The 25,405-nt window shown below is 36.4% G+C and overlaps 1 protein-coding gene across 2 annotated transcripts in view; it reads left to right on the top strand.

The window, feature by feature from the left end:
• Positions 1–17,558, top strand: part of AGAP1 (ArfGAP with GTPase domain, ankyrin repeat and PH domain 1) — a 428,513-nt gene extending 410,955 nt beyond the window's left edge. For both annotated transcript variants that reach the window (XM_088132847.1, XM_088132845.1), the window contains 2 exons: positions 11,065–11,320; positions 11,767–17,558. In XM_088132847.1, the coding sequence (XP_087988973.1) occupies positions 11,065–11,320; positions 11,767–11,970 (460 nt within the window). In that variant the 3' untranslated portion in view covers positions 11,971–17,558. The remainder of the gene's footprint in view (positions 1–11,064; positions 11,321–11,766) is intronic.
• Positions 17,559–25,405: the final 7,847 nt, after the last annotated feature.

Consider the following 25,405-nt stretch of genomic DNA (forward strand, 5'->3'; position numbering starts at 1 on the left):
TCTAAAGGAGGACTGGAATCTGGGTCTCCCTGCTCCTAGTCCAGCTCTTTAACCACTACACCATACTGGTCCTCATAACAAACACACAGACACACACATGCTTTTTAAGCCTGGATTTTGATTCTGAAATTGTTGGAGCAGTCTTATAGATATGAATTTCAAAACATGAAACACGGTAGTATGTGTTTAAAAAGAGGAAAAATAATGCAGTTGATTTGTTTGGATTACATTAATATCTTTGGGAATAACTTTCAGCTCTTTTACCCATTCCAAGATGGAACGTATTATTAAAAACAAGGCAAAGTCCTTTTGATATGAGGGCTTAGTTGACTACAAGTAGTCCTTGCTTAATGACTGCCCTGTTTAGCAACTCTTCAGAGTTACAGTGGTGCTGAAAAAGTAACTTTACAACTGGTCCTCACACTTATGACTGTCAGAGCATCCCTGTGGTCACATGATCAAGATTTGGGCACTTTGCAACCAGTGGTTATTTACAATGGTTGCAGCATCCTGTGGTCATGTAATTGCCAATTGCACACATCATAGCTGGCTTTTGACAAGCAGAGTCAGTGGAGAAGCTGGCAGTAAAATCTCAAGTCATGGTCACATGACGTCTCACTTAGTGACCATGACACTTAGCAAAGGAGTTGCTGGCCCCAATTGTAGTTGTTAAGTGAGGGCTACCTGTATTTTAAAGCTTTGTCTTAAGATCTGAATCTTCAAGGTGATTGAAGGATTATATTCTCTTCCGGACAACAGTAATAGCACTGCTTGAATGAAGTCTGTAGTTAAAAGAATTTGGGACATTGAATAGTCATACTTTTCCTGGATTTTAACTTGGTGACCATGTAATGAAGCCAACGTTCTGGGACATCTCTCTATAGAACAACCAGAATTTACTCACCTTGCTCCATATGCATTTGATTCAGTCTTTTGTGGGAACCTGTGTGTGGTAAATATCAGAATTTTATTTTTACTAGTTTAATGTGTTCCAAACATGGATCAGCTTTCATGAATGCTTTAGAGATGTGTTGTTATTCCCTTGAACATTTGTTTTCTAACCAAAAGAACTTGAGAAATGTGTTCTTCTGTTCTATGTTCTTTCTTATGGAGCTTATTGGCAAATCCTTTTCCAATTAGTGGCAAGTTACAAGGAATGTATATTCAATTTTCTGTCCAATATTTGCTGACAGTTAACATTTTATGAGTGTTATTAGCCTGGCAAATTTTTGTCAAAGGCATGAAAATAAGGAAACAACTCTTTTATCATGAAGAGTTTGTCTCTGGCAGTGTTCCCTTAGCACGTTTTATGTACTGTTTTATGTGGCTGCTGGTTACTTTTGGTTTACAATGAAGATGAGCCTGTTATGTTTACCTTTGTGTTTGGCTTGCTCTCTCAGTAAATGATGCTAAAAGCACTAGAATTCTTCTCCACAAATGGAAGGATTCCTTTAGGTGACTGAGAGAACCAGGACTCTATGGAGGCTGCTATTGCTATATTGCCCTTCCATTCCATAGTAGCTTAGACATACAGAGGAAGTAGAAAAGCTCCTCCCATTCTGCAGGTGGAAGGCCACTCTGGTGCAGGTAACTCTGTCTCTAGGCATGCGGTGATACATTTTCTTTACTTCTGAACCTTGGCAATTAAAAATATACAGTATTTGAAAATGTGCAGCTTACAGTGTTCTAAATAGGCAATATAATAGCAACATTTTCCCCAAATTCCCCTTGTAAACAACATAAACATGTAAACTATATGTATGTATTTTTGCAATATTAATGATTGGCATTTAAACAATACCTTTGCTGGATGAGTTGTGTGTAACTATTCACAAACTGACTGGTGAAAAACAGTAATTTTAAAAAGTAGTAAGCTTTTTATAAAATATGTTGATTTCATTTAATTAATGATTACTTTCTTACATCTCATAAAATACCCTGCAGGTTTGAGAATACATATGGTATTGACCAACAAAGAAATAAATTCCTTGTATTGCCATTCTCTGTGCACATGAATTCTTGTACCTTGTTACTTGTTCAATTTACAGTGACCAATCTCTTACAAGTTTTCAGTCATTAGGAAGTAAGCATCCATTGGTCTTTGTTTGCTGTCTGCATCCTCTTGTTTGCTAGGGTGTTTTATCCCTAGAGGGTTTGTGTGCTCTGATTTCCCTTAGCAACGCTGGCTAAGAGAGAAAGCATGCATATGAAGGAAGCAGCGAACTGCTAAGTACTCACTTTGCGAAAGGGTAGGAGCTTCTCCTGCAGAGAGAGAGGAAGCCCCCTCTGTTTACTCTGCATATTGTTCCTAGCTCTTCTTCCATGCTTCCACTGCAGTTCTTCCTTTGCTTGAGGCAGGAAGGCAGTTTGGGAAATTCCTTGCTGCTAGCCCTTTCTTTATCTTCCTCCCTCCACTCTCTTTGTTCTCCCCCGCACCCCATCATTCCTGTCATTAATACTAATCTGAATTTGTCTCACCATTTTCTTCCTGTTAAATCCCAGGCAACTTTCTAGTTGTTCCTCCAAACTCTCCATTTATTAAACCCTACCAGAATGTGCTGGAATCTAGGTAATGTGATTGTGAGCATCTTAAGAAGGCCTGCAGCTTTATATAAAAATCAGATTCTGGATTATGAGGTGTCATATCTAGTAAACATAATTCAACCTGAATGATGAATTATTACATTAACACGATTTAGGGATCTAATGGAAACAGATTTACATAGTTTTAGGGCAAGATTGAACTTTGACTTTTTTTCTTTTCATCACATTCAGTAACATAACTAGAACATACAGGATTTTTTTCTCCACGTAACTGTTGATTCTGTTTACCATACAATATATATGTCTCAGAATGGAATGCATGAAAAGAACTTTAAATGTGATGCTTCAGTAAAATTGGCCTCCTAGTTTTGACAAATTGAGATGAGTATCTAGATTCTTAGCAGAGCTTTTCCAAAAATAGAGGCACTTTAGAAGCACACCTGCCATTTATTATGAGGGAACAATTAAACATGAAAAGAAGGAATGGATAACATTTTTCCCCTCAAGAGACTCCTTCCAATGGAGGGAACAGGATAGATGCTAATAATACCAGAACCAGGAGGTGAGGGGGTCAGCAGAACCCAACATTTACTCTCTTGTTCTCTCTCATTCTTTCTCTTTTGTCCATATTCACATTTGGAGGGGGATGCTTTGGAAAGAATGGATTCAAACCACCATTTCCCTGTTCAGATGGGAGGCAAACAGCCTGCTCCACATTCTGGCAGGGATGGTTTGGGCAAAAACTGCTGGAAACATCCTAGATTGTTTGCGTGCAACGTATTACTCACTTTTATATTACTAATGCCAATATTAATGCAGTATAGTGGTTTAAAGTGCTGGCCTCAGATGATTTGGGCCCAGTCACTTTCAGCCCTATCTACTTCATAGGTTGTTTCAGGGATAAAAGAGTACCAGGAAAGGAAAACAATAATACTATTGGGGGGGGGTGTTATAGATTTTAACTACCCAATTATCTGTTGGAAAGCCAACTTGGCCAAGATTGCAGCTTCTCAAAAATTCTTCAGTGGCATTGCTGATTGCTTCATTTTCCAGAAGACTGAAGAAGCATCAAGGGGATTCGCTTTGCTAAACCTGGTCCTAATCAATAAGGAAGAGTTTGCTTAAAATGTAAAAGCAGTGAGACTGTTGAGAGCAAGTGACTGAATCATCTTAGGAACAGACTGCTCAGCCTGATAACAATATCAAATAAAACATTTAGTTTAGTTGAAAGCTCCCTATGCATCCACAACAGTTTCCTAAACTGTCCTGATTTTTTTTTCCTTAATGGTATGATATGTAATTATTCTTTAGTATCTTATTTCTGAGAAGTTTCCCAGCCCTTTGACCTGAGGATTTCTGTCCATTGCATCTCACCTAGTACTTTTCTAAGTTCATTGAAATTTGCTCACCTGAAATCAAGTGTCCACTCCCATTTATCTTTTTGTTGTATCCTGAACCCCAAGTTGCAGGCTTGAAAACAGTTTATATCAGAGCAAAGGATATAAAACAAACAAGGGGGAAAAAACAAAAAAGACTGAAGTTAAGTTCAATATTTTTCTGAATACTATAGATGTTTTCATCTATAGTGGAGAATCTTGGCTTTTAAAAAATGTAATGCTGCATTAAAAATCCCTGCCTGGATGCAAACTCACAGCTGAATATTTATACTCTACCATGCTGTGATGGCATAGCATGTTCTGAAGCAAAATTATAGTCAGAAACATATTTGCCATTTGACTTGTGATCATTTTTCTTCCCCTCTTCCCCCCACCCAAATTTTCTGGTTTGTTTTCAGATTACAATGAATATGGTTCAAATGCCAGAGGAGTTTAAGTTAATTGGATGTTACCTTGAAGGAGCTAAATAAACAAAAGTGTTTTGTACTATTTTTGTGCAGCCTCTGTGCAGAGTAGGAAACAGGGCCCAGTTTCCATTATTTGCATTAAAAGATGCTTAGAGTTCATTGATGGTAGAGATGCATATTAAAGCCAGGAAATTGATGGTGCTGTTTCGTCAGGCTTTAATGCATCATCACTTCTCTGGCATAGAGGAGGCAGCAGCATGATGATTTGCATCCTGCGATATCAGCCCTTTGTTATAAACAAAGCTTAAAATGTCTGGTAGTAACAGGTTGAAAGAAAAAGAGGAAGGTTTTTTTCAATCTTCAGTTGTTATTTTACAAAATATTGCCTAGTCTTTTAAACTGTGCTTCTTGTTAATTTAATAAAACCTTACTTGAAGCAATACTAACTTCATGCACAGTTCAAGTGAAGAACATTTGGAAATGTATTTTGGAAAAAGTGTTTGAAACAGTATCTTAGTCCTGCTAACTGATAAAACTTTGGGAAAGCAAGCAGTTTCTTGAAGGTGTATTGGAATGGTGGAAATTCACATTTTTACACTCCATTGTGTTAACTCATGCTATGATTGTTGAGAAGTGAGATTCTAACCTCAGTTTTCATGACTTTTCTTTGCTTAGGACCATGACAGCCACAGTTCACCAACAACATTAGTACAGGAAAAGTTGCTTAGAAAGACAAAGAGTGCCCTTTTGCTAATTAGTTGCTGTTCTCCACATTTCCGGTCAATTTTATCCAACTGATTTATTTAAAGGTATGTCAGTACTGGCTAAAATAAAGCACTGGGCTGGCTCCTTTCTCCTTATTGCAGTCTGCTCTAATAATTCATTTTTTAGCTCATTAGTTAACAGGGTATCTGAGCAGTGGACCTCATGGGAATTAAAATGAAGTTAAGTGATCCAGTGCTGTCATTTCTGCTTTTAGACTAGCCTTCCTTGGGGAAAAGGGAATCTGGATCTAAATAAACTGTGGTCTCAGAAATGAGATTACCTCAGACAAATATGTTTGTCTGATCTGTGGTTTAACTCAGGTACACTGAATAGGACGTTCTCTAAAAAAGACTGTAAAATTTCTATCTAAATTATATTTGATTCATTGTATTGGAGGCAACTAATTTGTCAAGTAACCGAATGTAGTAATTGAACTGAGAGGAGTTCATGGAGCTTGTATGTATATGAACATGTATGAAAGTGTTTGGGGCAAAACACATTCTGAGGCCTTTGGAGTTTTTTCTCTTTCAGTTTTTTTCCTTTAATGGGATATAATATTTCCATTCAGTAAACTGTATCCAAGTTCAGTCAGCTTTTATGGTTGTTGTGCTAATTTTTGGCTTGTCAGCCTCACTTTTCAGCAATGCCCATTCCCAGCTCAATACCAGAGACTTTCTTGTGAAGAAAGGCCAGGTTCTTCTCCCCAACTTAAAACAGGGCCCTGGCTCTGATGATCAAACATCAGACAGTTCCATCCATCAGTTGAAAGGATCCAGTAGAAATATTGTCTGGAAAAGGAATGTCCACAGCACTCCTTTCTCCTCTCTGTTTGGGAGTAACCTGTTCTTCTTACAAGGAATACTATCAGTCTCTTTCAGACAAGCAAGGCAAGGTCACATACAAATGGGATATGAGAAACCTCTCAGCCCTGCCTCTGTGTTTACTTCTTGCTATCAGTCCAAGCCACTGAACATTTCATAGATGAGTTTTATTTCTTATGGTCTGTACTCTAGCCTTGCTGTATTACCCAGAAATTTCATGCTGAAGAAGGATAGTTTCATAACCAATTAAAAATGAAAGTACTGCATTGATGTAGATAGGCTGTTAAAATGCTGAGACCTGTGAACCAACACTGTATCTTTAGTGTGCCCTTATTTGGCCAAATGTTTATTGCCAATTGCATAATATAACATTTGGATTCACAAAAGATTGTACTGTTTTTCTTAATATTTATTATTTATTACATACTTACCATTTAACACTCCATTTCTCATTGTACTGAGGAACTAACAGAGTTGGCCATGGACATTTTCCTGACCTGTAACTACTGGCCCATGATTTTTATTGGTCCAAAGTAGATTCTGCCACAAAGAGCATAAGACTTGTACTGTATATTGTTTATACATGCAGCTCAGCGACAGCTGCTGACCCCTGAATGACTTGGAGATCTAGGGGTCTTAAGAACTCCCGTTTGTATGCATACTTCTGTACTCAGCATCTGAGATACTATTCTGCACATGTCCTCTGACTGAAGTTTGGTGACATTCATCTGAGACATGGACAATGTCAGCTGTCCTCCTAAGGGAGCATTCCTGGCCCTGCCATTATATTGTTTTCATTGCTCATCAAAGACAAAGAATTCTGGAGTGGTAATGGCTATGAAAGATTTCTTATTATGCTATTTTCTTATTGCTGCTTACAATTTGTATTGACTGAGATAAACAGATAAATAGTACTGGTTCTTGAGGGAGTTCTATTATTAATGTCTATTTCTGTCACACTTAGATAATATCAAAACATATCCGATGTTGTCTATCATCTTCAAGTAACAGGAGTTATTCCTAGTAAAGGTTTTACTTTTGCCCTTTTTGAATAATGGTTGATGGCACTCTTTAGAACATCTCTCAGAATATTATTCTTATTTTTACCCATATATTACTTATTTTTGTAGGGGTTTTGTTGTTGTTCTTGTCCTTTGAGTCAATGCTGACTTCTGCAGTTTTCCTGGTAAGATTTTTTCAGAAGTGGCTTGCCGTTGCCTCCTTCCTAGGGTGGAAGGGGAGAGTGGAGAGAGTGACTGGCCAAATGTCACCCAGCTGGGTTTTTGCCCAAGGCAGGACTAAAACTCACAGTCTCCTGGATTCTAGCCCAGTGCCTTTAACCATTATATCAAACTGGCTCTTATGTTATAAAACAAGCTAAGGTAATTTTAAGCCTCTTAGTTTTTTAGTATTTTGAAATAAGTTTTAAAAAATTGCAGCAAATCCTTAGATTGTTTTTAATACAAGGGGAGGGAATCATGTTTAATATGCTTACTGTATGAGAACAGTAAATTCCTTTGTATAGCACATCTATGACTTTAGGAAGTGCATGAGGTGGAGAGGTTTGCATGAAAGTATGCTGGGAGGTTATAGTAAGGTCATGCTCTGCTCACCAGGTAGTGATGCAAAACTAATCCAGATCTGCTCTGTAAAAGACCTGTTTACATAAGCATTTAAAAACAGATTAAAGCTAACCTGACACTGCATTACTGGAAGAACAACAGTCATTGCTATTGAATCTCAAAAGGCCATTTCTTTTTGTAGTTGAAGAAACAAATCTCCAAACCCATAGCCATACTTCATTGCTTGATCCTGAGGTGGCTTTCAGTTTAAAGAGATTACCACAAGGAGTGAAGATATGTGCAAAAATAAATATACTTGGAATTGGTTTCTATAATTACATGTTATCTTAGGAAATTAATAGATGGTAACTTTTTCATTCTGTTAAAAAAAATTGATTTTGATGATGATGATGATGATGATGATGTAACTTGTGTGTATACCACATGCATACTCACACCCACAAGGGAACTGTGATTTCAGTTTTCAAAGACAAAGTATGCCTGGTTTAGGACCAGCAGTGCTTAGCAATATGCCCTTGCTTCTCAGCACGTCTACAGAAGAAGTAAATTTAACACTAACTTAATAACAGCTATTGAGGGATGGTCCTTGCTATTGTTCCAGAAGAGCCAAGTCTCACAGGTCTTCAGTTCCAGTGCTGTGACTTTGCATATAGAAAAGAAACCCGTCTGAGTAGCCTTGGCTGAATAGGCACTACCTCAGTAGTTTGGAAGCTCCACTGAAATGGGAATTCACTGTGAGCACTTCACAAGGAATAGAACTACGTTTGTTAGGCTAGACATAATGTGCACAAGTAAGTGCAAAGCTCCAAGTTTGGAAAATGGGTTTAGACCAAGTGCAGGATAGTGCCAAGAAGAAGGAATGGACAGCATAATAGGCAGATCCCAGAAAAATCACAGAACAATGCAGTAAGGACATATCTCAATGGTATTTATAGTGTATGGGTGGAAAACAGAAAGCAGATGGTAACTATGAGCTTACTTGACTAGGGTCAACCAAAATATTCAGAATTTTGCTACTGGCTGCCTAATTAAGTATTACAGAGCTATACTTCCAAATAATCAATTGATGCTGTTTCATAATAATCGTTCTGAAGAGAAGGCTTCTTCAGGATTGGAAAGTATTTTCCATGAGGGTTAAGACTGGCCAAACCTCATAGTTTGAAAGACAACTGCAGATATCTGGATTTCTCATTCTTTACTATCCTTATATAAAACTAAGGATCATCTAGTCCAACCCTCTGGAATGTGTTGGAAAGTCAGTTAAACCATCCATAAGAGGTGGCTGTCTTGGTATTACATATTTTTATCAAACATGCAATCCAATTCCCCACAGAAGGAGAACTCACAAACTCCATAAGTAAAATGTTCCATTTTTGTGCAGATACTGTCCAGGAAGTGTTTCCTTATGCTGAAATAAGATTGAAATAGCTGCAATTATTAAAAGCTGTTATTTCTGGTCCTAGGGAAACTATTTTCCCTAGGTGGCTAGGGAAAATACAGTGGGGCAAAAAAGTATTTAGTCAGCCACCAATTGTGCAAGTTCTCCCACTTAAAAAGATGAGAGAGGCCTGTAATTTTCATCATAGGTATACCTCAACTATGAGAGACAAAATGGGGGGGGGGAATCCAGAAAATCATATTGTCTGATTTTTAAAGAATTTATTTGCAAATCATGGTAGAAAATAAGTATTTGGTCAATATCAAAAGTTCATCTCAATACTTTGTTATATATCCTTTGTTGGCAATGACAGAGGCCAAACGTTTTCTATAAGTCTTCACAAGGTTTTCACACACTGTTGCTGGTATTTTGGCCCATTTCTCCATGCAGATCTCCTCTAGAGCAGTGATGTTTTGGGGCTGTCGCTGGGCAACACGGACTTTCAACTCCCTCCAAAGGTTTTCCATGGGGTTGAGATCTGGAGACTGGCTAGGCCACTCCAGGACCTTGAAATGCTTCTTACGAAGCCACTCCTTCGTTGCCCGGGCGGCGTGTTTGGGATCATTGTCGTGCTGAAAGACCCAGCCACGTTTCATCTTCAATGCCCTTGCTGATGGAAGGAGGTGTTCACTCAAAATCTCACGATACATGGCCCCATTCATTCTTTCCTTTACACGGATCAGTCGTCCTGGTCCCTTTGCAGAAAAACAGCCCCAAAGCATGATGTTTCCACCCCCATGCTTCACAGTAGGTATGGTGTCCTTTGGATGCAACTCAGCATTCTCTCTCCTCCAAACACGATGAGTTGAGTTTAGACCAAAACATTCTACTCTGGTTTCATCTGACCATATGACATTCTCCCAATCCTCTTCTGGATCATCCAAATGCTCTCTAGCAAACTTCAGACGGGCCCAGACATGTACTGGCTTAAGCAGGGGGACACATCTGGCACTGCAGGTTTTGAGTCCCTGGTGGCATAGTGTGTTACTGATGGTAGCCTTTGTTACTTTGGTCCCAGCTTTCTGCAGGTCATTCACTAGGTCCCCCTGTGTGGTTCTGGGATTTTTGCTCACCATTCTTGTGATCATTTTGACCCCACAGGGTGAGATCTTGCATGGAGCCCCAGATCAAGGGAGATTATCAGTGGTCTTGTATGTCTTCCATTTTCTAATTATTGCTCCCACAGTTGATTTCTTCACACCAAGCTGCTTGCCTTTTGCAGATTCAGTCTTCCCAGCCTGGTGCAGGTCTACAATTTTGTTTCTGGTGTCCTTCAACAGCTCTTTGGCCTTGGCCATAGTAGAGTTTGGAGTGTGACTGTTTGAGGTTGTGGACAGGTGTCTTTTATACTGATAACAAGGTCAAACAGGTGCCATTACTACAGGTAACGAGTGGAGGACAGAGGAGCCTCTTAAAGAAGTAGTTACAGGTCTGTGAGAACCAGACATCTTGCTTGTTTGTAGGTGACCAAATACTTATTTTCCACCATGATTTGCAAATAAATTCTTTAAAAATCAGACAATGTGATTTTCTGGATTTTTTCCCCCATTTTGTCTCTCATAGTTGAGGTATACCTATGATGAAAATTACAGGCCTCTCTCATCTTTTTAAGTGGGAGAACTTGCACAATTGGTGGCTGACTAAATACTTTTTTTCCCCACTGTATGTATATCTCATCATTTTACATCTTCATAATCTAGGAGAATGATTTATAAAATGATTTGTGTAACATAGGAAATATACTTACTGTACCTGCAATCATTGCTAGAAAACAGTTATTGCAATTTCTTTTTACTTCTGCTAAATTGCATGGCATATATCAGTGTAGTGATATAGCTGAATCATAAATTAACTCTGTTACCATGACATTTTTTTTATTATTTTTAGTTCAAATGTCTTAGGTAGTGGGCAAAAGAGCTAGGATACAACTCTTGTCATTTGTATCCAACTAAAAATAGTTCTAATAACAAATATTATCTAAAGTATTTAATGCAAACATTAGAACTGATTCCAATCTGTCAAATTGTGTGTGTATTTCAAACGCCAGTATGAGGATAGGTCTAAATGGATGGATATTTATTGAATGATAATATATATTTGTTTTCCTAGGGAAGAAAAAGAGCAGTGGATCCGGGCCAAATATGAGCAGAAACTCTTTCTAGCTCCATTACAGTGTTTAGACCTTTCTTTAGGTCAACACCTGCTACGAGCAACTGCAGAGGAAGATTTGCGGACTGTCATCCTGCTTCTTGCACATGGGACACGTGAAGAAGTGAATGAAACCTGTGGAGAAGGGGATGGACGATCAGCCTTACATTTGGCTTGCAGGAAAGGAAATGTTGTGTTGGTGCAGCTCTTAATTTGGGTAAATAAGTACCACATGGATTTGGAACAGGCTTGATGAAAATGTTCAGACTGTCAGTGTGATTTAGCCAGATGCTCATGCATTTGCTTCCAATAAAAGAAAACCTTGGTAGTAGATATTTTTATTAAAGACACAGTCCTGACTTGGCTGATACCCTCAAATCTGGTTTGGGTTCTCTTGCGACCCGTTTTGGTGCAGATCTTGATATGATCCTCATGTCATTGTGTTGTGAATTCACTCAGGCCCAAGATATAGGAGCAGAAATGCTGACCCAGGGTTCTTTCGCAAGGTACATGGTCAAAAGCAGCTCAGATTTAAAATCCCCAAATAAGAAATTGGTATAATGGACCTTAGTTTAATGAGAAGTCTCTTTCTTATGGATGTTTCTGCCTGCTGCTATTCAGAAGTCATTTCAGGGCTTGAAATGTTGTGTATTCTTTTCACAGTATGGTGTTGATGTTATGGCCCGTGATGCCCATGGAAACAGTGCTTTGGCCTATGCGAGACAAGCAACAAGTCAAGAATGCATTGACATCCTCCTGCAGTATGGTTGTCCAGATGAGCGCTTTGTCCTTATGGCTACTCCCAATTTATCCCGGAAGAATACTAATAAGAACAACAGCAGTGCAAGGATGCCTTCCATCATCTGAACAATTTGGTTCTTCTTCTCCTTCTTCTACAGTTTTATATTAGTTTGACAATGGAGATCTATATGTCTATAAAACATTCCTTCTCTTCTTCCCCTTTTCATTTCCACCAGGATATTGTTAAGTAGCATTGATAGTTTTAATACACAAGAAAAAAAGAGAACTGCAGAAACCATTTATATTAATACAATGATTTTGAATGAAAAAAATTATAAAAGGGGAGAAACCAAAGAGGGATCATGGACATACTAATGATAACTCATGACAGTGGACCATTTTACTGGGTGTCTCTAGGTGGGGCAGTTAGGAACATTGTGTGAGACTTACTGGAGAGAGACAATAGAGGGAAAAAGAGAAGAAATGGTAACTTTTCTTAACTGACAGTTAAGCGCATTAGTACATTTCACCTCTACCAAACTGAACATTTGGGTTTCATTCTCTTTTCCGAAGAGCTTGACGGCATAAATCAGAGGCAAGCACAGAGTTTGTCAGGTCTGAAGCTCCTATGATGGTATGTGTCAAATCAGTTGTAGCTAATCTGTCCAGAGAGAATACTGGCTTCATTACACTTGTATAGTTGAGTTCTTCCAGCATTACTGCTGTTTAATAGAACATGATTAGTCATCACGGAGAAAAAAGCATATTAGCCGAGGAGGTAGTTACATGGCACGCTTCAGTGATTGCTTGGATGTGATTGCAATATTCTTAGAAGCATCATATTATCTCAGACATGTTCTTTCAAGCCCTTGGAGCCCTCCTTTCTAAATTCACTGTCATAATTTAGTATCTGTTTAATTTTTCAGTCCAAGGAGAGGAAATCAGTTGCTGAGTATTATTTGACTACAGCCTCCTTGGTGGAAAAACAAATGGAAAAAAATAAAAATAGCTATGAAATGCAAAGAATAATAATGAATACTGCTAGGGAAAATATATTTCATATACATTTATGAGAATAACTGTATAAAAAGCCTTCTTTTCAGTCTTGAGAAATATATTGTTTCATTTTCATCAAGGTAAATGGGTTGGGATCTTTCATGTGCATTTCCTAAATTAAGCAGATTTTGCATTGTTTTCCTCGGTTAAATGTATATACAAATTAATTGGAATTCTAAATGTTCATAAATATGCATTGATTTTTTTGTAAGGCACATACACTTTTGTTAATTTATAAATTGCAATTAATGTAAAATAATATGCAGATAGTTAGACTCTAAGGGATCACAGATCATAATGATAGATCATGGAAACGATGCCAGCAAAGTAATAGATTTTTATTCCTTCGATGGAGACCATATCTGATTATAGTGTTGGCACATGTTTATAGAAAAATGGTTATGAAATATGATTTGGAAGGACAGGTTATTGCCTTCCAGAAGCACAAACATCCTTCTCTGCATATTGTTGTGGCACTGTATACTGTGAGTGGAGGATGACTGGAAACTATAAGCAAATAATGCAGAAAATGGGGTATGTCCCCATACTAGTTACTTTGATATTACTCTTTAAAAGGAAAATGGCTTCTTGCATTCCAAAACAATTTTGCTGAATAGGCTGACTCGGGGAGAATTTAACATTTAATTATAGAAGATTATAACCATTTCATTATTTTGAGTAGCACTCAATAGTGCTACTATTTCTAGTTTTTCCCTCCTTTATGTGAGTACAGAAAAAAGTAGTTGTGTAGAGAATGAAGATTTATTAATACTAGACAGAAAAAGACATGAGCATTTTTTTTAATGACCAAATGAACAATTCCATTATATTTTTCTTTGAAGGAAAAGTATTTGGAAGAAATACAGCATTGGATTAAATATACATTGAAAAGATACAAAGAAAGATTTTTGAAATGTTCCTTGAAAATGTGAGAAACGTCTATGTCACTTATTATAGTTCATTGGCATCCCTTAGCCTTCTGTTTTCATGTATTTAGGTCTCTAAGCGTTTTAAAGAAAATAGAAGAAATCTGACAACTATATGTTTATCATTTGGAACATATTCGAGCATAGCAGGGGTGTCTGCAGCAAGCCAAGCTTTGTCAAAATGACAGAGCATGGCATTGTGTGGTTACAATGTAAGCTCTACTCCTTATGTACTAGCATGGGATGTCATGATGCAGTACAAAAGAGGTGGAGTTTGCATTGCAGTGTTCCATCACAGATTTTGTCAGCTGTCTTCCCCTGAGCCCCCTGTCTATCAAACAGATACTTCTTTTAATATAGTTTCCTTCTCATTTCAGATGGATGGATGGATGGATGGATGGATGGATGGATGGATGGATGGATGGACGGAATGGATGGATGGATGGATGGAAGGAAGGAAGGAAGGAAGGAAGGAAGGAAGGAAGGAAGGAAGGAAGGAAGGAAGGAAGGAAGGAAGTTAAGTTGATGAAAATATTTAAGATTTATATTGAGAATATATACCATAAACCAAAGAGAGGAAATCAGTTGCTGAGTATTATTTGACTACAGCCTCCTGTAATTAAAGCATTGGAATAATTAAGTTTGGACTAGCACACTTGTTTTGACATACAGTGGCAGTCTTGAATGCTTTAAGTGTTGGTGAGGAGATTTGAAACTCTAAGGAAGTTTTTGTGGGAAACATTCAAGCTTTTTCACATCCTTTATATTATCTGTATACATTATCTATATATCTGTACTGGGGGATCTTTAGATACAGGTAATTCTTCATAATAAATCTCCCTTAACTCTTGATGACCACATTGAGACATCTATGTTGTTTTCTTGGCAACAAAATGGAAGTGGTTTCTCATCGCCATTTCCAAAATTTTATTTTAATTTCCCAATGCAGGGCCAAGTTTGCAGACCTGGGGTTTTCTGTTGGTCTTCCATCCAGGAACTAAAGAGGTCCAGTTAGATGTTGTCACATGTTATGATTATGTCATAACAAATTACACACACACACATATACACACACACATACTTTTAGCTTCCTCCCTTCAGCTTAAGAATGTGTCTTAAGAACATGCACATTAATATGTCAACATTTATCTTAATTGCCAGTTATTATTATATATTACCAAAATTTGTGACTCTTAGATGTTTGCACAACATTTATATGTATCTGTGGTTTGCTCAAAGTGCTTTAAAATGTAAGCTTTTAAGTAAGCCTTGGCAGTAGCAGGCAATCTCAGGCCAGTGCAAATCTTAGTTCTTGATTTTTGTTTACCATTTGCACTGTATTGCAAATATGTTTCCTATATTTGTCACATTTTGAATCAAACATTGTCCTACATATTATTCCTGGTTCCTTCCTAATTTGTGTCTCTGTGTGTGTGTGGCTGTGTATTTCCAGTGCACTATCACCAGCTTTTAGGGAAATAATTACCAAATATCCCTGATTTATTTTATAGTTCATAAACTTGTCAGATATCCAAAAAGAATTTGATTTCAATTAGAAAGAGAATATATTATCAAACAGTGCTTCTAGAAATGGACTAAGATCTGTACTGAATTCTGATAGTAATATAAAAGGACAAATGTATTTTCAAAACAAGCAGTAATTTGTTTAACATTTCACTGCTTCTTAACTTGGCCATTTTTATTTTTTTCACTTCATCAGCAGTAGTTTCTTCTCTGGAGAAATACAGCTGTCCACTAAAATGATTGTGCCCTTTGCATATATGTGTAAATAAAGTAGTAAATTTCATCACTAAGAAATCAGAATAAGAATTACTTTGAAAGACCTTTCTCCTTCTGCAAAAATGAATCTATTATGGGCATTATTAATATCCTCTAAATTTACACCTTTCCAGTCCTGCATTTAACTATTAAAGGTATTTAACTATTAACTATTAAAGAGCAATTCACATTTATAATTTATAATTATCAGCTTTTTCCTATGGAAAAAGAGCTGCCAGCTATTAAAAAAAAAACTGGTAACTGGATGGACCTGGAAATGGAACCCAGAGAGAAAATCCCACTCATTCGTCTACGATGTTCAGCTACTGCATATGCTTATGAGACGATTGTCACCAAGGAATGACATTTATAGATGCTATCAAATAATACATGTTGCCCCCCCCAAAAAAAATCCAGACAACATCTGTGCTATAGCCGGAAAGCAGGAGGTTATCTTCAGAGCAGGTAATTCACCAAAATAAGGCAGCAGTGAACAATGGATAAAATGCATTATGTGGTGATGGTATGGAAAGCATTTGCCTTTTTCACAGCCAAGGAGGCAGCACATATTCTAAGTCTTTTATTAGGACAAGAACAAATATAAGCATTTTTTATTGTGTATGTGTGCATGTGTGTGGAGAGAGACAGGCGGACAGAGGTTACAGACTTGACTCACTGTTCCTGCCAAGTATACAGTGGCTTAAACTACACAACATTTCTTGATCCCAAGTGGATAAATGAATAGGGCTGAGCAGGGCTGGCTGCAGTGTGTTCACTGAGCTGTGCAAATATAATGACAGATTCACCTTGCCCTCAACCTGCCAAATTGCCAGAACCGGGGGGGGGGGGGGACGGTTGGGTTTTTGCCAGTTCCTTTCACATTTCTGGTGCTGTCCAGGTAATCACATTTCCTTTCTTCCCCCAAACAGCTCATTTAAATAATATAAAGAAATCTATCTTCCTATTATTTTGACTGACAGGTCCAGATATCACTATTCCCCTCCCCTTCAATTTGCCAAGTTGAAGAAAATAAAGAGATTTTCTTCCACCAAAATGGAGGTAACATGAGTTTTTAATTTAGAACTCTGCACTTTTCAGAGATTGCTAGAAAATCAAAGTTGTTTTAGATTAAATGGTCTGGAACATGTTAGGGGTCTGGAACATGTTCTTTCTAGGTAAATAAGGTTCTGTCTTTAGTATGACTATGTTCATAGCATCCTATATATTTAATGACATTCACATATTTTGTGAATATTATTCTTGACACTTTACATATTTTGTTTCCCAGAGATTGAAGCTCAGCAACATAATGTCACATTGGCTCTGAGGCCTACCTTGATCTCTGTTGTTATGAAAACTTTGCCTTTGAATGTCTACATGAAATATTAATATAATAAATGCCAAGCACAGGTTTTGCTAGTGGGATTTACAACAACTATCTTACTATTTATCTTAGGTAATTGTTAGAGAATGCACATCTAAAGGGCCAAAAGTTGTTTCATTAATATTTTTGAAGAACACTGCTGTAATTCTGTTTGACAAACATTTTCTTAATCCTTCTTTCAGTAAAGAAAGTTGTCTACTGTTTTACTTCAGTGGTCCACAATTTCTAGCATTCTGATTTATGCATTCATCATAATATATGTGGTTTAATTTTTTCTTATTTATTTATTTTTTATTTAAAGCAAAGGTGTATTTTCAGAAAAGATAATATCAATAAATGGGCAGAATTACTAAAAGTATACAGTTAATGCTCAATATGACATTAATAAAAAGTAAGTCATGCCAGGCAAAGTACATTTAGTTGTTTTATGATATTAAAAAGTATGATTTTTTTACCTTAATGCCAGAATCTCCACTATACTATCATTTATAAATGTTAAAAGAAAAAGAAAGAAAGAAAGAAAGAAAGAAAGAAAGAAAGAAAGAAAGAAAGAAAGAAAGAAAGAAAGACACCCCAAAAATAAAACAGATAAGTATTTGATATCTGAGTTCCCCCTTCTTTGTTCTCCACCCAATTTTCAGTACCTATTGGCTTCAACTTTAGAAACCATATTCAAAACTTTTGTACTTATCTTGCTGCATAACAGATAATATATATGAAAGCCATTCTTGCTTAAATTTGGTCCAACCTCTGTTAGTTTTGCCACCACTGCATACTCTCCAAGTTTTAAGTTCCCAATCAGATATCACTGGTAGTATGACTTTGTTCCAGTGTTATCCAAAGTTTGTCCTCGCAGCCATAAGCATATATATTAATAAATGATGGTATTTTTTTAATTGATATGTTCTGGAATTATACCCAGTTTTAAAAAAATGTGGTTTCATTTCCAATTTGAACCCTAAGATTTTCTGAATGGTGTTGTGTATTCTTTCCATTATTTTTGGGTTTTTTGCACGTCCACCACATATGGTAGAATGTTCCTTTCATCTTGTGGCATTTCCACATTTATTACTCTATGATTTGTCTGTTTTGGCCATTACTGATGGAGTTGTATATGATCTTAAAACATTTTATACCAGTTTTTTCTCAAGTCATAGCTTGGAATAAATTTTATAGACTTATTCCACAGCTCTCCCCATTATTGTATTGGGACTGTTTCTCTAAAGTCTTGCATCCAGTTTATCATACATATTTTTATTTGTTCTGTCTCTGTATCATATCTAAGTAGGAGTTTATATATGTAGCCTAATAAGTCACCTTGATTCTGTATAAATATTTCAAATTCTGTCATTTTTCTTAATCTCCCTCATTTTTGAGACCAGATTTTATTCTTCCAGAAATTTGCAGGTACATCAGCCATGGTATGTTCCAGCCTTCATACTCTTGCTGTGTCTTTAATCTATTCATGGGTGTGTGTGGACCAAATCTGCATATGCAATTACATTTTTCTTACTATAATCATCTCCAGCATGAAAAGCATTTAGAGGAGAGGCTAACTGTGAATCTTGGACTTACTATTTTCTTTGTGGAGTTCCATACTTTTATCAAGCTTTGTTTTATAATGTGTCCTTTTAGGTTCTTAACCTCTTTTGTGTCCATGTACCATAAATATCTATGGAGCCCATTAGCTAGGCTGCCTCCTTCCAGTATTAACATTCTGCTGTCAAACAGCTTGCTCTATAATACAGTTTGAAGTTTGGAAGAACGAGGCCACCTCTGTCTTTTGAGCCTTGTAAAATTTTAATTTTGACTCTGGTTTTTTTTTCCACACCATATAAATATGCTAACAATTTCTTGCCATTCTTGTAAAGTTTTTTCCTGAAATTAGAATTGGCATCATTTGAAACAGATATGGAAACAGATCTTGGGTAAAACATTCATTTTGATAATTACAATTGATCCTAACCAGGAAGGCTTTAAATTTTTCCACCTTTCAAGATCTCTTTTAATTTCTTACCATAATTTGACACGATTGTTTTGGTATATCTCTTGATTAGTACCTGTCAAATGCAAACAAGCTATTTCACTGTGTTATCTCGCAGCCAGATTCTTCCTACAAGAAATCTTCTCCTTGCATTAAATGTCTTGTGATTATTTTTGGTGTTGCTCATTGATTTTATATCTGGAAAATCCTCTGAAGCTGTGGATTGTTTTCCTTAACTATCTTGTTGCCCCTTGTGCTTCTGTTATAGTTAATACTCATCATCTGCATAACATTTAAGCTTACATTACTCTCTACGGATTTTGAGACCAGGCATTTGTTTATCACCTCAAAGCTTTTCTGCCAATATTTCTAAAGCAATGATAAGGGAGAAAATGGGCATCCTTGCCTTGTGCCTTTGCTTATTTGAAAATCTGCAGAGAGTGCTCCATTGGCTGTGATCTTTGCTGTTTGCCGTTGATATATGCTTTTCATCCAGTCTTTGAACTCTTCTCCAGGATTTATTTTATTTAGTATCACCATTTCTCTTTGATTTCATTCATCGCGTTTTTCAGTGGTTCTAACAATTCCTTCTCAAGTTCTTTATATGAATTTTTTTAGATACATGGTAATGTGAAAAAATTATTTTTGAATTACAAATCCTGCACATCACTTCACGTACAAAAATATGAGGATTATTGTTATTAATGTTCCTCTACCATTTTACAAAACTCTAGGAGTGCTGCTGAGGTGCTTCCACATTACCAACAAAATTCTAAGCTTTAAAATATGTTGCTGTATTTTGTTATAGTTCATATATGGTGCTATTGTCATAGAGATCCTGGACTCCTCAGCTTAGTCAGATAAAGGACCATGAGGAGATTTCTCACATCTGTGGTTGCTCAAATGCCAGCTTATCATTAACTGCCTCAGAAAAATAGTATTGCAAATTATTCATTTATGCCACTAAATATTTAGTGAAAACCTTGCTTCTCTTTCATCAGATTTTAGCAATATGTAAATGAAATTTGATCATGTTACTAGTTTTTACTGTATGATCAAGTAGAAGTTTTAAAGAAAAAATATTTATTTTTTGTTTCTGTGAAAATCATTAATTTGTACAACTGAATGTTTCTAAAAGCTACGTTCAGTGCCCAGTAACCAATTATTAATATCAGAGATACAGCAAGGTTATTTAAATAGATTATATACACAGCTCCATTATAATAACACTTTATTGCACTGGAAGCAGATGGAACAGATTGATTTCCTGCTCTCCAAAGATGTAGTTGTGTCACCATAATGGTCATGAGGAAATGTGTACATTACATGACCAACTTCTACTTGCACGATTCTCTTCTCCTCCTCCCTGCAGCTCCATAGGTGGGCTCCAAATTTCCTCCAGAAGATCCCCCCGGTTCTCCTGAACATGCGAGTTTGAGGAAAGCGAGGAGAAGCTAAAGGAGAAGGAATTGATTCTACTGGCTGAAACTATTCCAGCCTTTGGATGGATGCCTTTGGATATAACCCATCATTATTCCTCCTCATTTAGTAACATCTCAGGTCTCTTGCTTTTAATAACCTTCCCTTCTGTAACACACAGTATAGTTGTTCCATTTAAACACCCTGTCTTTGAAAGATACAGTTCAGCATAGTTATCTTCCCCCCTATATTGAGGGAGCATATTCTTCAGGAATTAACACATTCTAATTACATGCACTAAGGCATTAGTACTATATCTTAAATATTTGACTGGTGGCCGGGAGCGGGGGGGGCGGGAATGGGATCTAAGCAACACTGATACATGGACATTGCGTAGCCATCCACCAGCTCAGGGGAGAGAAGGGCTTCACTGAATGTGTAACAAATGGAGGATCTCTGATAATGAAGTAAAGATTTTATGGCACAAAGGATGGTGTATATTACCTCTTCCTGCAGTCTTTCCCAAATACATCAGCTACTTTAAACCATGCAGGTATAATATCAGTGCACATCAGCTTTGCTTATATGAATAATAGTTTTAGCCAAAGGAAACTATTCTGAATTTACTTTTATAATTGCTATTATTACTTGGACCTTACTAATATCAAAAGAATTAAGTTGTAAATATTTCCCACTTTTACATTCTTATATGCAATATCTGCAATTTTCATCCAAAATGAAGAAATATGGATGCCATGGAGAAAGTATTTTGCCTCCCATTGTAACAATTTTAAAATACAGATCTGGTAAACTTAACACTTCACATAATCTTAAGATTTGAAAGCAGCAACTCTTAAGCATAAAGACTTTCTGTAAATCCAGAAAACTCTTCAGTCATGAACAGATAAACAGGATGTGGGCCTCAGTCATGCTTGAGAAAGCAACACGAGAAAATAGCCTATTTCACGGAATACAATTGGACAGATACTGCACACTGGGTGCATCTGATTAAGTGGGTTCTGACCCATGAAAACTTTTGCTACTATTATAGTAATTAGTCTTTAAGATGCTACAAGTTTCTTTATGGTGTTTGCACAGATGTCTGACTTCATCCACCACAAATGCAATTCTGTAACAGAAATTAGGTTGCCATATATTGGTCTTTCCAAGCCTTGTGTCCTCCCAATTGGCCATGCTGGCTGAGGATATGATCACTTTATCTGGATGTTCATATATAAGTAATGAACATCTTTTTGCCTCACTTATATGCACAAATCTGAAAATACACAGAGAGGGTCTTTATAAATAGTTTTGCAAAAAGACCTAGTACTACAGATATGTAAATAGTTCTATAGAAATGTGGGTGCTGCATGGAAACAGATGTAGATTTTACTGTATATGAGTATCAGATGAATTTCTTTTTAAGAGCAGAAGAATAAAGGCCAAAACAGAACTGAGACAGTTGCTGATGGTTTCTGTTTTTATTGTAATGTTGCTGCAAGGAGCATAACAATATGGTGACGTTTCTATGGGGAAAGAATAAATTCTTCCCTCATGAGCTATTTTTTCCAGCCAGAAATAATCTTCCAATTTTCTTTTCTCTCTGAAAAAGAAAAAAAAAAGGCGAGCACAATTCCTGTTCTCTTTGCACTACTGATGCTCCAGACTTAGAGACATACCCAGTGACTACATTAAAAACAATATGAAAACCATCAGGAGGTGCTCCATGTCTTGCACACTGCATCTAGTTTGGCCATAATAATAATAATAATAATAATAATAATAATAAATAATAACCATAAATGTGGTTTGATCTTCATAGAACATCCTTGAAAATGTGTAAATGCATGACTTCCTTCTTTTTCAAAATAGTACATTGTTATAATCCTAAACACATCATTACTATGTCATAGTTCCAATTATACCGCACTGTTATTTAATATATATTTTTAGTCCTTGCATGGCACTTTCGTTCAGAAAGATGGAGAAAACAAAATGCAAAATGAGCAGGTGGTATAAGCAACACTTTGCATTTGAATATTCTGTGAGATTTGATTCTGGAAGTGACAGCCAGTTCTTCAGCAGTCAGGTATTTTAAATAAACATTTCAGATTTTGTTTCCCCTTGGAGAGCAATTATATAGAAGCACTGTTAAGGAGTTTACTCTGAGTAAAGATTTTCAAAATGTAAAATGGTAGTTGAAGTAATTCTTCTAAAATTTCCCCTACCTCTATTTTCATGTGTCCTTTTCCTTCTGTTTAAAGTATCTATTATTGTTTAGGGCATTCAGTATTTGCTAACTGAATTGCTGGCTTGCTTGCTTTTCCATCCTCTACCTAACACTAGAAAAACACCACAAAAGAAAACAAGGTTAACGAAAATAGAGCAAGCAGCTCTTCATAGTCAAACAGAACAGATTGGAAAGCACAGCTTGACAAGGAACTTCCTGAAGGGCAAGCACAGAGCTGAATCCTTAGAAATGGCTCATAGATGGGACAAATTTCACTCTGTTTGGAAATCCTCTTAGTGAAGGAGAAATCAATGGCAGGCCTCCAATGCCTGAAAGGTTAATCAATCTTTGCAATCCAATTTTTCAAAAAAGGTAATTCCAAACATTTTTGGTGTAGGGGTAGAGATGCAGAATATAGATTGACTGGAGTTTTTTTTTTAACATTTTTTTATACATGTATATTTTGTGTCAGACCCATTTCTCCCCTAGTTGTAATTACTAAAGCATCTATATAATCCCAGGTTTGAGGATTTGAGTTGCTGAAGATCAGGAGGGGTTGCTTTCTCGTCCTATTTGTTCCAAATCTCCAGTTCTTGTCTTGTCTCTCTAGAAATGATTTTAAGTCTCTATGAAATATATGAATCTTTTATTGATAAGATTATTGCTGGTTTTCTAGGCAAAGAAGGGAGCTGTTTTAATTGGGGGTGGGTGATTTTCATAAGCTTACTTTTTAAAAACCCTATGTTATAAGAGACACAGGATAAGAAATCTGGAATGAATGAACTGATTTATAAAACCACATTTTCAATTTCTTGCTGAGGTTTTCTCTTCATAATATGTAAAGAATCTGAAGGTGCTTTCTTGGCCATAGTATAGTCTCCATTGCTTCTGTGAAAAATAGCACATTCCAAATTCACAATTCTGAAAGCAATTTGGTTATAGTTTCTGTTGAAATGACTAGTGTGGTGAACTACTTGCATGGTTTCTGGATTTTTTTATAAAACATTGTCCAAAACTCTATGATGGTAATTTAGACATATTAGTAGATCAAATATTGTTTGATTCTATTTTCCAAATCCATTTACATTTCATTTTTTTAAATTATCAGTTATGTGCTTCTTATTAGCATAGGAGAAAGGGAGCAGATAAATTTGAGGTAGCAAATCCCTAGCCAATAACTGACACTTTGGTTCTGTAAATAATGTATAAATGACGATACAACTGTGTGCAAATTTTTAAAAAGAGTTTGTTAGTTTTTTATTACCTCATTCAGCAAATTTATTTTACAATGACTCCATAAAATTTTATTTATGTTTGTACTGTGACTAAAAACATTGATAACATTTCATTTTGCTTGTTTCGTATGATCTTGTTTGATTAAATATGTTCATTTGTATTATGTTTCCTTTGTGCTTTCTTCACTCCCAATCTTTTTTGTGTTAGCTGTACAATATTCTGCGTTTTTAAACTGTAAAATAATGCAGGGAGAGAGGCTACTATATTGGTTGTGTCTCTTTCTAATAAAGATAAGAAAATATACTTGTAGTTTCTATATTTTTTCTTCTTTCCTGTCTTGTCTGAGACAGATCTGTCTTCTCTTCCAGGTGTCATAATATGGTTTCTAAAGGTACAAATATCCCTCCGTAAATCCAAAAACCAGAAATTTAAAAAAACATAAGTCACATTTGTCAAATAATACTATAAGTAGCCGATTCTTGACAATTTGAACTGCCAGCACTTCTTTGGAGCCTTTCCAAACATCATTACCAAAAATATTTTTAAACTGGGACTGATCCTTCATGAAAAGGGAAGGAAACCCTGTTTTCCCCACAATTATGGCAATAATTATGGTATACATATTTGCAGCTGGTACCATAAGTATGTATGATAAATGATAAACAACTTATTTCATTATTTTTATATTGTGAGAGAGCCAATTGTAAGGTAGATCCAATTTCTATTTTGTATGCACACATATTATGTACCATGGAAACTATAAAGAATTTGTTTAGTTTTGTACTGTATTCTATGAAGTCTCTATCAGGTTAAATGCTCTGTCTTGATTGTTCAGTTCAATTTTGGACTGGGGAGGTCTGTCCCCTCAACAAATGGAATTTCCCCCAATCATTTGATAGCAATGCCTTTGATAGATTTATATTTGGCATCTCTACAAGGTATGGTGTTTTTCCAAAATGTCACTTACTATTATAACTGAGCAGGCAAAAAATTAACAAGCACATATTTTTCACTGTTTGTACTCTTCCAACCTTTGCCTGACTGCCCTTTTTAAAATGCAGACATCCCAGTTGTACTGCATAAATGTGTTTGTTTTGTTCAACTTATATATTATTGCTTTACAGGGAGACTTTAAAAAAAAAGTAGTGAAGGCTGGGACTCTGGGGATTCTGACTTATCCAGCAGAGGGCAGCTGATTCCCACTCCCCCTTCCTGGAAGTCTGTGGTTTTGAAGAAATGATGGGTTCACCTGCAGAAAGATTGCAGACATGGACAGGTTAAAGATACAATTAAGGTTTTTCTTTAAAGCACTTTTTCATTCACCTGTTTTGTTAGCACATTAAAACTATCCCTGTCTTATCATAACATGGATCAGATTCTTTTTAGTTATTTGAGGATGCAATAAAATGAAAGGTGACCCTTGTAGTTTTAGCTTGTGTACTGGCCAGATTTTTCTTGATGCAGTTGTCCCTTCTCTTGCCCTCTAGCAACATACACACACCTTTCACCTGCTTAATTAATGGCACTTCCTTATCTTCCCTCATCAT

This window comes from Python bivittatus, unplaced genomic scaffold (assembly GCF_059951505.1).
Source record: "Python bivittatus isolate LINGU-HERP-01145 unplaced genomic scaffold, Pbiv_v1 ctg000020_np1212, whole genome shotgun sequence".
NCBI lineage: Eukaryota > Metazoa > Chordata > Lepidosauria > Squamata > Pythonidae > Python > Python bivittatus.